The sequence below is a fragment of the Protopterus annectens genome, chromosome 2.part0 (genome assembly GCF_019279795.1).
Source record: "Protopterus annectens isolate FY-2018-M chromosome 2.part0, PAN1.0, whole genome shotgun sequence".
In the NCBI taxonomy this organism is placed as follows: domain Eukaryota; kingdom Metazoa; phylum Chordata; order Ceratodontiformes; family Protopteridae; genus Protopterus; species Protopterus annectens.
Window position 1 is genome coordinate 1,366,075,098 of NC_056728.1, and position 19,079 is coordinate 1,366,094,176.

Consider the following 19,079-nt stretch of genomic DNA (forward strand, 5'->3'; position numbering starts at 1 on the left):
TCCCCACTTGAGATACATGCTGCTGTTTTGAAAAAATTGCAAGTCCTTATTTTGAAGAAAGTTATTCTGTTTTGTTGAAATTTCTATCCTGATTGTCTCCTGGAAGCTGATGTTGTAGTGTCTGTTGCTTCTTCCAGGACAGTTTCTAAACTTCAGGGCTTGATACATTCTTCTCTTTAAACAGGTTTTCATAAACAAAGGACAGCCTTTTCATGCAGTCCTTCCTTCTGGTTCAGAGTATTGGCTAACATTGCTTTAAATTTAAATACAAATCCAGCTAGCACATTTTCTGCTCATTCCCAATATGTAAGTGAAAGTTTTCTGTACTGCATAGACTGTAGGATGCAGGTCTGAAAAAGAAGTTATGTACCTACCATAACGTTTCATGTTTATTGTCCTTCATCTCAGCTTTCTTCTTGCTGTTTGGGTTCGGAGCTGATCCTCGGCTCTGACTCTGCCTACTTCTATAGCTCAAGAGCTATTTACTGGCTTGAGGCTAACCCTTATCCAAGAATGCCCAGTGTCAGCTACCCAGATCTCATTTGAGATAGCGCACACTAGACATATAAAGTAACCAGTAACCTAAAAAAACTGATTTACCAAAATACAAGATCAGAGTAAACTGTCATAAAATTACCTGGCAAGTGAAACCAGAAAAAAGGAAATCAGCCAGTGAAACCATAGTAAACTCCTCTCAATCCTCCAGGAAGGGGGAAGGAGGGGGGGACGCAAGAAGGAAGGTGAGATGAAGGACAACTAACATGGAATGTTATGGTAGGTACATAACTTCTTTATGTTAAGTTGTCCCATCTCACCTTCATTCTTGCTGTTTGGGACAGCGTCCCTAGCACCTAAAGACCCCGGGTGGCTCATTGGAACAGACTCTTCAGAACAGTGGAACCAAAGGAAGCCCTGCTCCGGGAGACCACATCCACTTTGTAATGAGAGATAAATGTATGAAGGTTTGCCCAAGTGGCAGCTGCACAAATTGAGACTATAGGCAATTTAGACTGAAAGGCTACAGAAGTGGCTAATGCTCTAGTTGAATGACCTTTCGGTTTTGCTGATAGATGTTTATGTCTTAACTGATAAATAAAGCCAATGGTGTCAGATAACCATTTGGATAGGGTCACCTTAGAAAGTGGAAGGCCTTGCTTATTGTGAGCATAGGAGAGAAATAATTGGTCTGGCTTTCTTAGCTCTTTGGTCCTATGGAGGTAAAAATGTAATTGTCTGTGCATATCCAGTTGGTGAAGACTGTATTATGCCTTGTTGCTATGATTGGGAAAGAAGACGGGGAGATCAATGGATTGATTTAAATTGTTTTCTGAACAGACTTTTGTTATGAAGAATGGGTTGGTTCTCAGAGAAACTATCTTTGTGAAACACCATATATGGCGTACGAACACAGAGTGCTTGGAGTTCTGAAACACATCTAGCTGAGGTAATAGCAACCAGAAAAAGTGTTTTCCAAGAAAGAAATTTTAAGGGACATGAAGCTGCTGGTTCAAAGGGAGGCAGAATCAAAGAAGTCAAAACTAAATTGAGATCCCAAGGAGGAGGTGGATCCCTCACTGGGGGGTCTAAGAAAAGATATTCTTCTCATGAAGGCTTTGCAGAGCTTATGAGACATTATGCTAGAATTAAGAATTCCAATATGAAAATTAGATACGGCAGCCAGTTGTACCCTGATGGTAGCAGCAGCCACACCCCACTGAAAAAGCTCTGCTAGAAATTCTAGAATTTGATGGACTGGGGCTGAAAAGGGGCCTACGTTTCTAGATTCTGCCCAGTAAGAAAATCTTTTCCATTTGCTAGCATAAGTCTTTCTCGTAGTTGACTTATGGGAGGAAACAATAAAATTACGAACTGCTGGGGAGATACTTGGAAGCCTGGCTAAGGTAGGAAGTGGAGAAACCAAGCTGTGAGCTTGAGGGTCTGAAGGGATTGGTGTAACCCGCCTGACTGATGAATCAACAGATCTGGCACTGGGTCCAGAACCTAAGGCTGGTCTAGAAGGTGGAGGTGCAGCCATGGAAACCATATCTGTCGAGGCCAATAGGGGGCAATGAGGATCATTCTGCAACCCAATGATTTTGCATTCTGTATGAGTCTTGGAATTAGGGGAAAAGGGGGAAATGCATAAAGGAGTCCCTGAGGCCAATCATGGACTAGAGCGTCCCTGGGAGTTTGACCTGGAGGAGGAAGCAGGGAGAAGTAGCTGCTGCATTTGTTGTTGAGGGGGGTGGCAAATAGATCACAGCAAGGCTGGCCCCATTTGCGGAAGATAAGGTCCGCAACTTCCTGATTCAGAGACCACTCGTGAGGCATGAGGATAGCCCTGCTGAGCCTGTCCGCTATTATGTTGGATTTCCCAGGGATGTGCATTGCTGTCAGAAAACATTGGGAGAAAATCACCCACTGCTATAGCTTGAGGGCTTCTCGACACAAGGGGTAGGATCTGGTCCCGCCCTGCTTGTTGATGTACCACACAACTGACATGTTTTCTGTTTGGATCGTAATAGTCCCGGAAGGAAGAGAGTCTTGAAGAGCTTGCAACGCTAAGAGCATTGCTCTCATCTCTAGGACATTGATATGCAGATGGTACTCGTGAGGTTGCCACATGCCTTGGACTGTCCTACCTAGAAAATGCCCCCCACCCTATCAGGGAGGCATCCGTGGTCACTGTGGCTACCGGAGGGGGTTGAATGATAGGTCTGCCCTGAGTCACCAGTAGGGAGACCATCCACCAAGAGAAGTGTCTTTTGCATGTTTCTGTAATCAGGATCATGTGAGACATGGGTACTTCCTGGAAGGACCACTGCGTGAAGAGAAGCCACTGAAGGAATCTCATGTGGTAACGCGCTAATGGTACAAGAAGAATGGCGGCTGCCATGGAGACTAGTACTTGCAAGACATGTCTGACTTGGATCTTTCTGCTCTGCATTAGAAATGGCACTTGTTGGCGAATAGAGAAAACTCTTTCCTGAGGTAATCTTGCAAACATCTGTTTTGTGTTTAATTCTGCTCCTATATATGTAACAGATTGACAGGGCAACAAGGCAGATTTTTCAAAATTTACTGTAATGCCTATTTGGGTGCAGGTTGATATTGTATAATTCCATGCCTCTAAGAGTTGATGCCTGGTGGTGGTAGCAGTTAGGAGCCAGTCGTCTAGATAGGGAAACACCTGGAATCCTTGACGTCTCAGGTGAGCCGTGACTACTGCCATACATTTGGTGAATGCCCTGGGGACTGTGGTGAGACCAAAGGGCAGAGCTCTGAACTGGTAATGACTGGCCCCTACCTGGAAGCGAAGAAATGTCCTGGAGCATCTGTCCATTTTGATACGGTAGTACGCATCCTGAAGAACTATGGAGCGCATCCAGTTGTCCTGACCCAGAAATGGGAGAATGGACTGCAGAGTTACCATCTGGAACTTTTCTTTTTGTACAGATTTGTTCAATCTGCTTAGATCCAGTATTGGGCTCCAGTCTCCCTGTCTTTTGTGGTACTAAAAAGAATCTTGAGTAAGTTCCGGATCCTAGTTGGTCTGCGGGGACTTCCTGAATGGCTCTTTTTTCTAGCAGTTTTGAAACTTGAATAACTGCTTGATCCCTTAGATTGGGTGGGATATCTGGGATGGACTTTTTTGACTTTAGAGGGGGTTGATGGTAGGGGATTTTGTAACCTTTGGATATGACAGATAGTACCCATTTTTCTCTTGTCATATTTTGCCAGGCTTGTGGGTACAGGGAAAGTCTTCAACTAACTGCCTCCAGAGGTGAGCAGTCAGGCAACCCGTCAGGGATGCTGGAAGGGTTTGGCAGAGAAAGTTTCTCTGTCACCCTGATTTTGCGATCCCCCTCTGCCACGAGGGTGGCATCTGCCATTGGTGTTGTTTCCCCCTCTGCCCCTGGGGGAAAAATCACCACGTGTGTCAGGCAAGAGTCCCTGGGACTTTCAAAACCACATCTTTCCACCCCTCTGACCCTTGGGATAAGGTCTGTTAGAAGTGGAAAAACAGACTCCCACAGCAGAGAGAGTCTTGCCTTCCTGCTCACACCTGGTAAGCGTGTCTTTCACCTGAGGCCCAAAAAGTGAGGGGCCATCAAAGGGAGTATTTGTGAAGGATGCTCAAAAGGGTTCCACAAATCGACACAGCTGCAGCCAAGCATGTCTCCTGAGAGCCACTGCTGTACCTGCGGCTCTGCTCGCTCCATCGGCTGCATAGGAAATCAGCCTCATGGAAGGGTTGACTATTGAATTAAGAGTCGCAAGCTGGGAAGCTATTTTGGCTGATGATCCCTCAGCTGCAGCATCTTGTAGGGTATCTCCAAGTTCTTTTAGGAGATCTCTTTGAAGTTGTGTAAAATGAGAGAGATAATTCAGGGACCTCATTGAGAAGGTCGCTGAGGAAAGCATTCGCTTCCCATATCTGTCCATCTTCCCAGACTCTTTGTTTGGTGGATGGACAGACGAAGAAGTTTCTGCTAACTCTTTCTTGGTGGCTGCTGCTACCACCATGGCATCAACTGGCACACCTTTAGTGAGAAATTGTTTGCCCTGGGGGGCTGTTATGAATTTATTTGGTCTCCTTGGAGTAAGTTCCACAGAATCCGGAGCTGACCAAGCCTTTTGAACCACTACAGACATGAGTGGATCAAAAGGTGGACACACCCAGGAGGTGGAGGGTTGGGAACTGAATGCCTCCAGGTATATAAACTCATCCTTGGTAGGGGCTAGGGGAAGACCAGCCACCTCTCTGCTAAAGCATTTCAAGGATGTCAGAAAAGGAAACATCTTCTGAGGGGGACTTGGGGGACTCTTCCGATTCATCCAGGTCTGTATATGAGGTGACAGACTCAGGGGAGTCTAGGTGCTGCCTCCTGTACTTCTTCTTCTGGGGAGGCTCCTCTGAGTGATCAGGGGAGGCCTCGGAAGAAGAGGGGTCACCCAATGGGGTGTCCTGGGGCATAGGTTCCCTACGCTTCTGAGCCAGAGGAGGAGCAGAGGTTGGCACAGGCACCAAAAGAGAAGGAGCCGATGGGGCTGATAGTAGGGCTGTTTCAGGGGACAGCACACTCCGCATGACCTCAAAGGTGTCCCGACCCCGAGGCAAAGATAAGTACAGTTTTGTACCTACCATAAATGTAGATGTTCGAGTGTTCACCCTACTGCAGTCATCACACTTGGATTATCCTGTCGTCAGGCGGTCCTGCAGTCGGCCGGAATTCCAAAGTCTTGGTCCGTCGTCGGTTGCTGTCGCCTCTTCCCTGACGTCAGTGCGCCAGGGGTATATATAATGCAACCAACGCCATTTTCTTCAGTTTGTCTTGCCCCAGATGTCAGGTGCCCCCAAAAAGGTGGTCAGAATTAGTACCAAATGGAGTGAACACTGCACAAACACAAAATCCCTTCAGCTATAAGCAAATACATCAGTAAGGCATAGAAGAGATTTTTCCAGCAGATCAGAGGGGATGGAGGGAGGGTAACCTGGACTGCAGCAGGGTGAACACTCGAACATCTACATTTATGGTAGGTACAAAACTGTACTATGTTCATCGTGTTACCCTGCTGCAGTCATCACACTTGGGTTGAATCCCAAAGCTAAGGTAGGGGGGCGGTATCATAGAGGGTTAGTGGAGGCAATAAGGCCCTGCAGAACTGCAGTGGCGAAACCTGCCCTGGACTTAGAGTAAAGAGGTAAGTGATAGTGTTTGGTAAAGGTGTGTACTGAACTCCAAGTTGCAGCTTCTAAAATTTCCTTGGTTGGAACCCCCCTGAGAAAGGCTGTAGAGGTAGCTGTTTCCCTGGTAGAGTGGGATCTAATGGGAGCAGGAACTGGTTTCCCATGATGGGTAAAACAGAAACGTATGCAATGACCTATCCATTTAGAAATGGTTTGCTTAGATATAGCCTTCCCTTGAGAGGCTGTAGCATAGGATACAAAGAGCTGGTCTGTTTTTCTGAAAGCCTTAGTTTTGTCCAAGTAGTAAAAAAGCTGCCTGTGAATGTCCAAGGAATGCAGGAGTCTCTCACCTTTGTTCCATGGATTGGGGAAGAAGGTGGGTAAGTGGATGGTTTGATTCAAAGCTACACTGGGAACCACCTTAGGCATTAAGGAAGGATTATTTCATAGAAAAACTCTGTCTTGATGAAAAATGAGGAAAGGTTCCACTGCCATTAGTGCCTGTAGCTCTGAGACTCTCCTAGCTGAAGTTATTGCTAGGAGCAGGGCAGTCTTCCATGATAGGAACTGAAGATCTGCAGAGAAAGCTGATTCAAAGGGAGGTAGTGTTAGTTTTTCCAGAACAAAGTTGAGGTTGCATGTTGGTGTAGGAGCTCTCCTGGGTGGTCTAATGTTTTTTGCCCCTCTGAGGAACTGCCTTAGAAGAGGATGTGAAAATAAAGGTGGATCCGTGTTGTAGTGAGCTGAAATAGCTGAAGCATGGATTTTAATTGAGGAAAAGGAAAGTCCTTTGTGCAACATCTCAGCTAAATACTGTAGAATGTGAGACATGTGAGGATGAATTGTGTCTTGGCCTTTAGCTTGGTTCCAGGCACAAAACCTTTTCCATTTGTCCGAATAAGCCTTCCTGGTGCTTGGCCTCCTGGCTTCCAGAATAACATCCAGAACTGCTTGTGAAAGAGGAGCTGGTTGGATGTTTAGTTGATTTGCCATGCAGCCAGATTTAAAGTTTTGAACTGGCTGTGAAGAATCTGTTTGTTTTGTTGTGTGAGCAAATGGGGTATTTGAGGCAATATCCATGGTGGGCTGTGGGCCATATTTTTCAATAGCAGGTACCAGTGCTGGCGTGGCCAGTCTGGGGCTATGAGAATGAGTTGTGGTCTCTCCTTTTTGACCTTCAAAAGAACCTTTGTGAGGAGAGTTAATGGAGGGAAGGCATATGCTGTCAGGTTTTTCCAACTGAAAGAGAGAGAGTCCACTTTCCAAGCTTGATGGTGGAAGGTCCTTGTACAAAATTTTGTCAGTTGGTAGTTTTGAGGACTGGCAAACAAGTCTATGTTTGGAAGGCACCATTTTTGAGTTATCATTGCAAATATTTGTGGATGTAGTTTCCACTCGTGGGGATCTTTGATGTTTCTGCTGAGGTCGTCTGCCAATGTGTTCTTCTGTCCTGGCAGGAATTGAGCTTGTAACTGGACTTGGTAGGCCAGAGCTGTGTTCCATAAGATCATTGCTTGCCTGCATAGAGGGTAGGAATGTGTACTCCCTTGTTTGTTTATGTACCACATTACTGTGGTGTTGTCCACCTTTATTGCAAGTTGTCCTGGATGTAATAGATCCTTGAAGGCTGTCAGAGCTTTCTGTACAGCTAGCATCTCTTTTTGATTTATGTGCAGATTTCTTTGATCTGCAGTCCATAGGCTTTGAATGCATTGTCCTGCCATGTGTGCCCCCAGGCATAGTCTGAAGCATCTGTTGTGATAGTCTGCCTGGCTGGGGACAAGGTGAAAGGCTGACCCCTGTTGAGGTGACATGCCTGTGACCACCATAGAAATCCCTGTTGTAGGCAAGGAATGAGAGATATCATTGTGTCCAAGCTGTGGCTGTGTTGAGACCATACGCTTTTTAGGTACCACTGTAATTTCCTCATATGCAGCTTTGCAAATGGTATTATTAGTATGCAAGATGCCATGAAGCCCAAAGCCTGCAGAATTTTTCTTGCAGTTAATTGGGTCTTTGTTGCCATTGTCTTGAAATATTGAGTCAGTTGTAGTTGCTTGTCTGGCGTAAGATAAGCCTTCTGGGCCATTGTATTCAAGCTGGCACCCAGGAATGTCATTTTTGTGAGGGTACTAGTTTTGACTTCTTTTCGTTTACTGTGTACCCCAGGCAGTTTAGTAGATGCTTTACAAAGGCCAGATGATGTAAGAGAATGTCTTTGCTTTCTGCTTGGATGAGGCAGTCGTCCAGGTATGGATATATTTGAATTCCTCTTTGTCTGCAGTATGCAATTACTGGTGCCAGGCATTTTGTGAAAAACTCTGGGCGCAGTAGATAAGCCAAAGGGCAGTGCAGAGAATTGGTAATGGGTTGAACCTGCAATGAAACGGAGGTATCTTCTGCAATTTTGTCTGATAGGGACATGCAGGTATGCCTCCTTGAGGTCCAACGTTACTAGCCATGCTTCCTTGCCCAACATGGGAAGTAGCTGCTGTAGTGTTAGCATCTTGAATTTGGGTACTTGTAAGCAAGTGTTTAGAACTGAAAGGTCCAGAATTGGTCTCCAGGCATTGTCCTTTCTGGGCACTAGAAAAAGTCTTGAGTAAAATCCTTGACCTTGCTCTCAAGTAGGTACTAGTTGAGTGGCTCTCATGTCCATGAGAGCTGTAATTTGCTTTTGTGCCTCTGCCCATTGATTTGGTGGCAGGTTTGGCATTCCTCTTTTCATTGGCAAGGTGTGAAAGTGGAATCTGTATCCTCGTAAAATTATGTCTAGGACCCATTTGTCCTTTGTGACTATCTGCCAGTTGTCTGCAAAAAGTGCGAGTTTTCTCCCCAAGGGGGCTGCCAAGAGAGTATTTCTTGGCCAGATGAGGTGCAAGTCATTGAGTTTGCCTTCTGGTGGATTGAGACCTGTCTTCTCCTCCCTTTTGTGTTGTAGTGCCCCATTGGCAAGGTTTATACTGGGCTTGTGGTTGTGCTCTGTCCCTTGGGTGTCTGTATTTACCCCTCTGTGGTCTGTCAGTGGCTGGAAAGGACCAATTTTTTGTTGGCCAGTTTCTGCTGAAGCGAGGGGGTTGTACTTGTAGGAAATCTTTGACTGTCTGCATAGATTTTGCCTTATCTTCCATTTTCTTTAAAACTTCTTCTGCTTTAACTCCAAAAAGAACATCCTGCTGTAAGGGAGCATCTAGTAGTTTTGCTTTAACATGATCAGGCAGAGTTTGTTCTTTTAACCAAGCATGCCTATGTATAACAGACTCAGTGACAGCTGCTCTGCAGGAGGCCTCCAAAGAATCAAACCCACATTGTAAGGTATGTTTGCCCACCTGCTCAGTGACGTGCAACAGATCTTGTACTTCTTTCAATTCAGATTGTTGAGGAAGAGTGGTTATTCTTTGCTTTAACTGAGAGATTAGAAATTGCTGATACTTAAGCATATGAAATTGACAATTCAGTGCCCTCATAGCTAGTGTGGCTGAGGTGTAAACCTTTTTCCCCCACCTGTCTAGTGCTCTGGAATCCCTCTCAGAAGGTACTGGGTTTTTAGCCATAGAAGCCTTAGCCCCCTTGGGACCCTGGGAGATAGTCTCTGGGTCAGCTACTGGGCTTTTGTAAATAAATTTGTGGGAATCAGGCACTCTGTAGTATCTGTCAGGCTTAGCCAGAGCAGGAGGAAGAGAGTCTGGGTTGAAACTGGATTCTAAATAGACATCATCCACAATGTCCAAAACTGGTGGGATGGCAAGTGGTCTGTGTTGGGGGAGTAAAAGAAACTCTCTGAGCCTTTTCTTTGAATCAGAGTAGTCTTGACCTTCCCAGTGAAAATGTTCCCTCATAGTGTGTAAAGTCTCCCCAAAGGAGTAGTCTTCAGGAGGAGAAGCTGAGGGAATAGAATCCTCAGCATCAGAATCTTCATAAGGAGAGAAGGAATAGTCTTGGTCCTCAGAGGAGTCTGAAGAAACGGACATTTGCTCAGAGGAAGCAGAATCTTCCTCTTGTCTAGGCCTTTTGTCAGGAGGGGGCTGTGAACCCCTGATTAAAGAAATCAAATCTTCAGCCATTTTGAGCATCTGTTTCTTAGGCATATGGCCTTGAACAGGAGACTGAAGTGCAGTCCTTTTAGTTTTAGAAGGAGTCTTCGACTTAGAAAATGTTTTAATGGTGAGAGTCGTCGGTCTGAAAACGCCTTCAGAAACTGATGGCGTTTCTGCAGCACCGACGTCTTTTGAAGCAAAGTTGTCGGAAGGGCCTGAAGTAAAAGGCTGCGTCGGTCTACTGCATTCCGTCAAAATATCCATAGCGGTCTCGGGTTCCAGATCTGCGGTAGTCAGGGGCTGCGTCAGAGCCTCACTGAGGACCGGAGAACTGGAGACCGGATCAGCCGAGGCCTCGGAATCTGGCTTAGGCCTGGGCTGCCTGTCCTTATCCCTGCGTTTTTTGTGCACGCCAGTAATCGGTTGCTCCGACAGCATGTTGTAGTTAAATTTCCTACCGAAGTAGTGTCGTGCGAAATCAAAGCATCTTTTAATGGTACGCTTATTAAATCTAGCAAAAAACCGACAAGAAGTGACGTCGTGGTCTGGGCCTAGCAAGGTATGCAATAAGAATGAAAATCCTTATGAGGTATTTGCTTCCCACAAGAAATACAATTGTTAACTTTTTCTGACATCGGTCTGAGGCAAGAAAAGTTTCCCCAACGGGGTACTTAGCTTTATAGAAGACTTCAGTCTGAAATTCGAATTCGAAAATCTCAGAAGTCGGCCGACCGGCATTTGCGAACTGCTTCTGCTTCGGGCACCGCGCGGCAAGAAAGACTGAAGAAAATGGCGTTGGTTGCATTATATATACCCCTGGCGCACTGATGTCAGGGAAGAGGCAACAGCAACTGACGCCGGACCAAGACTTTGGAATTCCGGCCGACTGCAGGACCGCCTGATGACAGGATAACCCAAGTGTGATGACTGCATCAGGGTAACACAATGAACATGCTCTGGCTCCAAAGAGACTGGAGTCCTTCTCTGCGTCGAGGGCGACGGCTCCGAGGCCAATGTGGGAGCCGAGCTCACCTGCGCCGAAGCTCCGAGAGGGAGAGAGGGGTCAGACAAGGGTCTGATGTCACTTCTCCCCTTGGAGCTGACGAGAGAGCGTTGGTGCCCAGATCCCTTGATGGACGGAACAATTGAGGTGATCAGAGCCGACGTCTGAACAGAACTGGAGCTGATCGGCTCGGTCGGTTCTACTATCAGCGCGTCCATGGTCTCCGGCTTTGAACTAAGTGTAGTCAGAGGAGGAATGGAGATGGAGGCGGATGGAGCCACAACCTGCTGAGGTGGGCTGGAAAGCAATTTCACAAGGGCCTGTTATTTAAACAACCTGTTAACTACTCTCTCCACATCCTGATCCGATAACCTAGAGGATCGAGAGGAGTGGAATGAAGAGCAATGACTGCATTCACTTCCTAATAAGGGTGACTGTGGCACCAAGCGGATCGGATCCAATGAAGGAGACCTTGTTCGCTTGTGGCTCCGAGACGGCTCCGAGGTAGCAGCTGGAGCCGAGGGAGGAGTTGACTTGTTGATGCTAGTCGGAACCAACAAACTTGGTTGTTCAAGCCCAGGAGTCGGTTCTGAGGATGCAGCCGACTGCTTGACAGACTTATAGGATTTTACTGGCTGGGAACCTTTAGCTGGGGAATCTTGTGGTTTCAATAATCCTTGAAGGATTAATTTGTTTTTGTGCTCCTGCAGGACGCCTGGACTAAATGCATGACAGATAGAGCAGGAGTCCTGCAGGTGCACAGCCCCTAAACAATAAACACAACTAGTGTACCCATCTGTCAGAGACATTTTCTGACAGCATGAGTCACACTTTTTGAAGCCAGAAACTTTGGCTTCTTTAGACATCTTACACTACTAATCTAAGAAACAAACAGTCTTTTTTTAAACGGCTGTCCTAAGGGGGGGGGGGGGGACTCTCTAATTTAAACGAGTTCAGGAGAAACAGAAAGGCCTGCGAGTAAGGAGTGACAGTCAAGAAAGCTACAACACGCAAGAAAAGCGATAAGGGATAAAGTACTATATCTAGACAAAAACTTGATAAATTTTGAAGAATAAACAACAATTATAATAATAGAAAAAACTATACTAAGCCTGAGCCAGTAACGAAGCAACCTCGCAGCTGAAGTGGCAAATGAGATTTGGGTAGCTGACGCTGGGCATTTTTGGATAAGTGTTAGCCTCGAGCCAGTAAATAGCTCGCGAGCTACAGAAGTAGGCTGAGTCGGAGCCAAACAGCAAGAACGAAGGTGAGATGGGACAACTTAACATCATACATTTACAGAACAAAATATAGCTAAAAAGTCAAAGCCACTTTTTATCTACTTATCTCCTAACAGACTAGATTATTCTCTCAGTAAGCAGACCATATCCTCCTGACTGGTAATGCTAGGTTTTGCTAGAGTGCTTCTGGAAAGACATTGCAAGGTTCCACCACAGCTCATTCTACTACAGACATGACTGGTTTGTCAGCCCTTTTAGGGCAAAAGCCTCAAATAGAGAAATTTATGGGGTAACAAAATAGCCTTGTGTCCAAGAATTACAAGCTACACTGCCATTGCAAGGTTTGTAGTTACTTTGCTATGCAATCCCCCTCAGGGAATATTAAGTAAAGTATCCACCTGCATTTACATTCATAGCTCACTATTATATTCGCCGATTACAAATTCTAGAGAGAGACAAAGACAGACAGGCAGACAGAAACTGGGGAAGAATGCACTATAGTTAGTTGTGTGAGGTACTTGCCGTAGCGGAAGATACATGACACCATTTTCCTGTTTCCCTAGTATGGATATCATCTACCTTTCCATCAGTCCTGTTTGGGTAGCTCATCACACAGAGGATTACGATCAGATCTTCAATCATAATTATGTGTTTGAGAAATGGGTTCAAGAAATTCATCTTGAGAACAGAGCTCTAAAAGAAAATTACTTGAATCCATTTCAAGAACACATAATACATTGTTAAAATCAAAGATACATTCATGATTCTTTGTAATACATGTGAGGTTTTAGCTGTCCTGATATACCATTTAAAAACAGGGCAGTACAACATGCCTATCAGCTTTTACAACTGTTGATGGTTAGAGGTACGATTTGCTTCTGGCAACTTATGTGGAACTATGAGGCATGCTACTGCTTTTAAAGCTATTAGCTGGTTTGACGTGCACTGCTGTGGTAGCAGCAGTGTGTGTTTGTGGTGGCTGGGGTGGGGAAGTAGGAACCGGTCTAGGTGTAAGACCCTTGGTATAAAACTCTTGTTACAGCTGAGTCTTTATTGTGTTAACTTCAATATGTTAGGATTACTTTTCTTTCAATTTCAGAGCATAATCAGAGCACACCATGTGTTACATTATTGTTATGTTTGTTCTGGATTTAGTACCGTGTTGATGCAGATCTCATATATGGAATTTGATATGAACAGTCAGCCTAGCAGATTCTGAATTTACAAGGTATGCAAATTGGAATTGATGAAGTTTGGCATGGTATGGATTTATGAGTAAATTAACAGTCATTCCCTAGTGTTACAATCTTCTGGAGTCTGGTAATATTGAAAGTAAATATGATTAGATTCATAAAATAAGCATTTGTCAATGCAACGCATCAGAGATGAGTGTAACTACAGAAAGAACCCTATATAATGTGCTGTTAATTTGGGCCAGAGCAAGTTTTGTAATATGACTTCTTACTTGCAGTGAAATTGGGAATTCAAGAGCTGCTGGCCTATGTTTCTGAAATACTGGGTTTTGCTCCTTTCTACATTCTGAATAACTGACATTCACCCTGTGCTGTGTTACATACTGAAGACAGCTTAGAAAAAGTATCCATTGCTAAGAGATCTTGAGGGCAGACATGAAGACTGTTATGGTGAGCACCTCATATAACTGTATGTTGTACTTACTTTGCAACCCAAATGCAGTATTTTGTTAGCTGCAGACAGCAGTAAACATTTATTGAAAGGGTCTACTTACTTCACTTATATTGAATGATAAATATTCAGTCTAGATCGTACCTTTCAATTTTAAAACTTCATAATCGATGTTTTTTATCAGCTGCAGCAGATACTCATTAAAAAAGGCAACTGCTGCTCAGAAGTACAGTGGTTAAATGAAACTGTTCACTGCACCTCTGAAATGCACTACCTCGGTACAATCTGATTCTAAAATAAATTTTAATATAAAACATGTCTGCAGCACTATCTCGTCGGTAGGTAACTGATAAAAGGACTTGAGAGTTTCACACAATGAGATAGTCATGTATTTCATCAACTGAAAAAATCCTCAGTTTCTGTTGTGGAAGCTTTGCCAGAGCACACTACATATAAAGACCTTTTGCAAGATTTTAGTTCAGCTTGACTCTATAAGCTATGAAAGCATGAAAATAAGGTTGGACATTATAAAGCATCTTATTCTCATCCAATAGCATGAAGTGCTGTAAAATAATCTTATCAGTACTTTTTTTCCTGTGGTAAAGACTGACATCAAAAGCAAAAAAAACTGATTTTATGACACAAGGAACTGCAACACATAACATCGTGATGTCGGCACTGGAACTTAAAACTCGAGTTTTACTGGGTTTAAGACAAGAGTCACTTTCTAAACAGGGGTGCACAGTAACATAAATGCTGAATGACAAAAATGGGTTTCAATGAAGAATTGTCTGTTAAAGCAGATACTTGATAAAATCAAGTGTGTCATTTCCTGTTAAACTCTGTGCCCTCTTTAGTTGGTATGTTTCAATACCAGGGTACAAGAAAAAAACACTTCCGTGTATTTGTAATAGGTTCAGATAAACATTTTCAATCAATAAGGTTTCTCTGCATCACTTCTGCTATATAACCTGTTACCTGAAAATCATGGTGTGTAATCGCACAAATGTTTACTCACTGACACTTATTTTCTTCTTAATGTACACATTGTGATATGTGCCTCAGCATCTGGATTTAGACAGTTTATCATAAATGTAGTAAAACAAATATTTGCAATAGTTTCAGCTGTGGCTTGCATGCATTTTTATTAGTTATTTTTATTTTACTGCCTATGTGGCCATGCAAATGTTTGCAGGTGGTCTCATCAGACAAAGTCTTATTGTTACTTCAGTGTCATGTCTGTCGACCTTTAAAACATTTAGAATATTTTAAGATCTGAGTCCAAGCACAGGAAACATTTCTCATCTTGTTGATACCAAGCAACAAAACAGTACAACATGATAATCTAGCTCAGACATGATGTAATGAATTCTGTCAGCATTACCCAGCATAAATATATGCTTTTGAACTTAAAGGGGAACACTACAGTTCATTATATGACATGTTTTCAAACACAGAACATCACAGAAGAAGGTTACATTTATATTGTCAGGATAGGATTTTATTATATTGTTTTTTCACTGATACTGTTTTTTGTTTAGGTTGCAAGCATCAGTAAAGAAGGAACAAGGGAGTTTTATGTTTGTTTGTTTATTTTACACCTTTTCTCTTTTTCCCAAGTGTATGCAACCTCAGTGTTAGCATATATAGAGACTGGGGGTGTGGGAACAGAGTTTCCACACTGAAAGGTACTGGGGGCTTGCCCAGAGAAAAGAGTACTATTTTATGCTCTTGGCAATCTTTTTATAGTGATTATTTCACAGTGTGATTAAATGTAGTTTGAGATATTTTTTTTTTTATTTTGCTTTAACTAGTTATGTCTTCACTTAATGAAATCCGGATAGTCACAGTAAACCCCAAGGCGACTTGTGGTACTGTCTGCTGGGCTGCTGCTCCCCCCATTAAAAATGCATTTTTTTATTATTACTGTTACTGTCATCAATATCTCCCAGGTCCACTGGGGGCGATATACTTATTCTGTCTGCTCCATGTCTGCTGCTAACTGGTAATCAGGTTTACAAAACGTGCCTCATTATGTTGCTGTTTAAAGCTGAGAGGAGCCATTTCTATTGGCTCAGGCTGCCTCGGGGGATTGGCTCAGGCTAAGGCAGCCTGATACTAACAGTGAAAGAAGCAATGGTATCTCCTAAAATATAAGCCCCACAAGTGCCTCTTATGTGGAATGTAGGAAGGTAAGTATGTATGTATTTTGTAACAATCGTGTGCGTGCGTGCGTGTGTGTGTATGTGTGTGTGTGTGTGTGTGTGTGTGTGTGTGTGTGTGTGTGTGTGTGTGTGTGTGTGTGTGTGTGTGTGTGTGTGTCTGCGTGCGTGCGTGCGTCTGTGTGCGTGTGTCTTTGTTTATGAGGGGGGGGAATTAATGCTCTGAACTCTCTCCGATTTCACAGTATACTGTCACTAATGTCACTGATTGTGCCACATATTTTGATCTGTTCCTTGCAGAGTCTGCAGTCACTAAATAATGATAGCCATTTAAATTTCAGACTTAATAGTCTTGAGAAAAAGCACATTAATGCACTGCCATTATTCTAGCAACTTTAAAAGTATATAAAAATGTATATTATATATTACATAGTTTGAATTTATTAAATTTTTGGTCCTTTGTACCCCATTATTTTTTAGCTTTCTGCTTGATTCTTGAGCTAAGAGGTTGAGAAGTATGTTTTGGGAGAGGGTTGCAGTGGCTTGAACATTGTAATCTGATAGCACTGAACTAAGAAAATACATTTCTGTATGACAGTTATTAATGTATTTATTCATTAGTTTGATTGCAATGAGGCTTCTGAAGTGTACAGTCATGGTCATTCCGGTGGCTGCAATTCATGGTCACATCTGTCTGTGCATGTGTGTGAGTATGACATATACGCATATGCTTCAACATTCTCTGATTTTACCTCATACTCAGTTTGTTCCTTGTAATGCGTATGCATTTCTGGCACATCATTAAATTTGACTTTCAGACTTCAGAAAAAAGCATGCTAATACATAGCCTGTTATTCTAGCAACTTCATACTTATATTAAGGCAATACTGGTCCTTAATTTTTGGTCCTTCTCCCCCCATTATTTTTTACCTTCCTGAACTAAGATGCTGAGGTGTGTGTGTGTGTGTGTGTGTGTGTGTGTGTGTGTGTGTGTGTGTGTGTGTGTGTGTGTGTTTGTGTGTACAGGGAGGAGCTTTGCAATGTTTTCTGACAGAAGTGAGCTGAGAAGTTGCATTCCTCTCTGACAATTAATTATATATTTATTCATTAATTTGATCATAGTCAAACACCTGAGTTCTAAAGCCACAGTCCTACAAGTTGCAAATTCATGGTCACATCTGTCTACGCGTGTATGTGTGTGTGTGTGTGTGTGTGTGTGTGTGTGTGTGTGTGTGTGTGTGTGCATGCGTGCGCATGTGTTTGTGTGTGATACATGTAGGTGTGTATGTGTGGCAGACGTGCACTAAACTGTTCCTGATTTCTTAGGCTGTCTCTGATTTTACTTCTTATTTTGGACTGTTCCTTGCAATGTTTATCTTTTTTTGACAAATCTGTGAGGACTGTAGTCATTAAATAATGACAGACGTCTGAGTTTCAAACTTGGTATTCTGTAGAAAAATTCTTGCTAAAGCAATGTTTGTTATTCTACCAACTTTGTAAATGAATAAAAGCAATACCTGTCCCTACTTTTGCTCCTTTGTCCCCAGTATTGTTTTCCTGGGTCTCTTTGTGAGTGTGTATTTGTGTTCGGGAGTGCATGAGTGTGTGTTTATGTGTGTGGTTTGTATATGTGTGTGTGTGCGTGTGTGTGTGTGTGTGTGTGTGTGTGTGTGTGTGTGTGGGAATGTACCTACTTATTCATTCATCTGATTAAAATCAAATTCCTAAGGTCTACAGTCACAGTTATATAAACAGCTGTAATTAATTGATGATCACATTTATGTGTGAGTGTGTGTGTGTGTGTGTGTGTGTGTGTGTGTGTGTGTGTGTGTGTGTGTGTGTGTTTATCCATGGCTGTAATGAGTGGATACTGAGGCAGTCTGTGGATGAAAGGTAATGATCATTGATCTGTTGTAATTGAACCCCACATCATTCCAGTTAGTCACCATCTGCTACTGATAAACCCTGTTAAAGATTTAATACATAAAGTAATAAAACTAACAGGATATTTGCAGTTAAGCCTGCTCTGTACCATCAGCAGAAAATGCATACAATGTACATTATCTAAAATGTTACATTCGTCATAGGTTTTTAAGGAAAACATATTGAATATACCACTAAAATAAAATGATAAATATAGAAAAAAATGGAAATTTACCACTGTTACCTGCAGCTCCCTCGTCTCCTCCTCAGAAGCAGATGCATGGTATGACAGAACCTGCGAAAAAATTACAAAAGCACACTGATAACTACAGACAGCAACATTCATTTTTCCAGGTATGCATCATTAAAATGTGCATGAAGTATTAAATTAGGATCTGAAATGTATTGCTTGAACATGCTAGGTTTCAGTTATGACAGACACTGTATCAAGATGCTCATAACCATGACTGGAAATGGTACAAGTGTGAATGCTATGGATAGCAAACATCTTTATGGCTCACTGGTATATGACATGTTGTAAAAAATGCAAATCCAAACTGGCAAAACCGAAACAAGAAAAGAAAACGAGCAGGCAATGGAATATCCAACTGTTTATTGTACATAAGCGCTTTCACTGAACAAAATACTTCAGCTTCTTCAGACAAGTAAAAACTATTCACTTCCCAGTTTAAAAACCTAACACAAACCTGCTGAGCCAATGGGCTGGGCCAGCCCAAGTACATGATGTCATGCAGCATTAAACATTTAAAGCAACATTGACTAATTAAACCATGTTGCCCAAATGATAGTCTTAAGCATCTAAAAAAGGTTAATAAAAGACTTTACCATTTCCAACCCAAGACAAAAAATAAATACAAATACAATTGGGGTGGTAAATGATGCTTAAAAATAGACCATTGTTATATAAAAAATAAAAAAATAATGATAATAAATAAAGTGTGTACTGTGTAAATGTGTAGCAATGAAATATATTATGTTATATTAAATTGAGTTACATTATGTTAATGTAAAAAAAAAACAACATGTAAATACATCATACAAGACTCGTATGCCCTGCCTTATGGTGTTATACATGTAAAAACATATAAAACCATAGAAAGTCTTACTCATAAAAAAGAAGTTATGTTCTTACCATAACGTTCCATGTGAATTGTTCATCTCGCCTTTGTTCTTACACATGGGTTCGGAGCCGATCCTCGGCTCCGAGTCGGCCGCTTCACAAGCTCTGCATCTAAGAGAAAGCTCGAGGCACAGTCTATATCCCATGATCCTCCTCTACCATCCCTCAGATTTAGTTTCCAAGAACCAGAACGCACTATTAACCACTGCGTCTAACGCTCACGTAATCACACACTT

The 19,079-nt window shown here is 42.8% G+C and overlaps 1 protein-coding gene across 2 annotated transcripts in view; it reads right to left on the minus strand.

Moving 5' to 3' along the window:
• PDE5A (phosphodiesterase 5A) overlaps positions 1 to 19,079 on the minus strand; it is a 2,047,822-nt gene that overhangs the window by 536,883 nt on the left and 1,491,860 nt on the right. The window contains exon 11 of one of the 2 annotated variants that reach the window (XM_044061541.1): positions 17,947 to 17,997. In XM_044061541.1, coding sequence (XP_043917476.1) covers positions 17,947 to 17,997 — 51 coding nt within the window. Of the gene's footprint in view, positions 1 to 17,937; positions 17,998 to 19,079 lie in introns of both variants that reach the window. The other variant, XM_044061540.1, reaches the window with a different exon arrangement.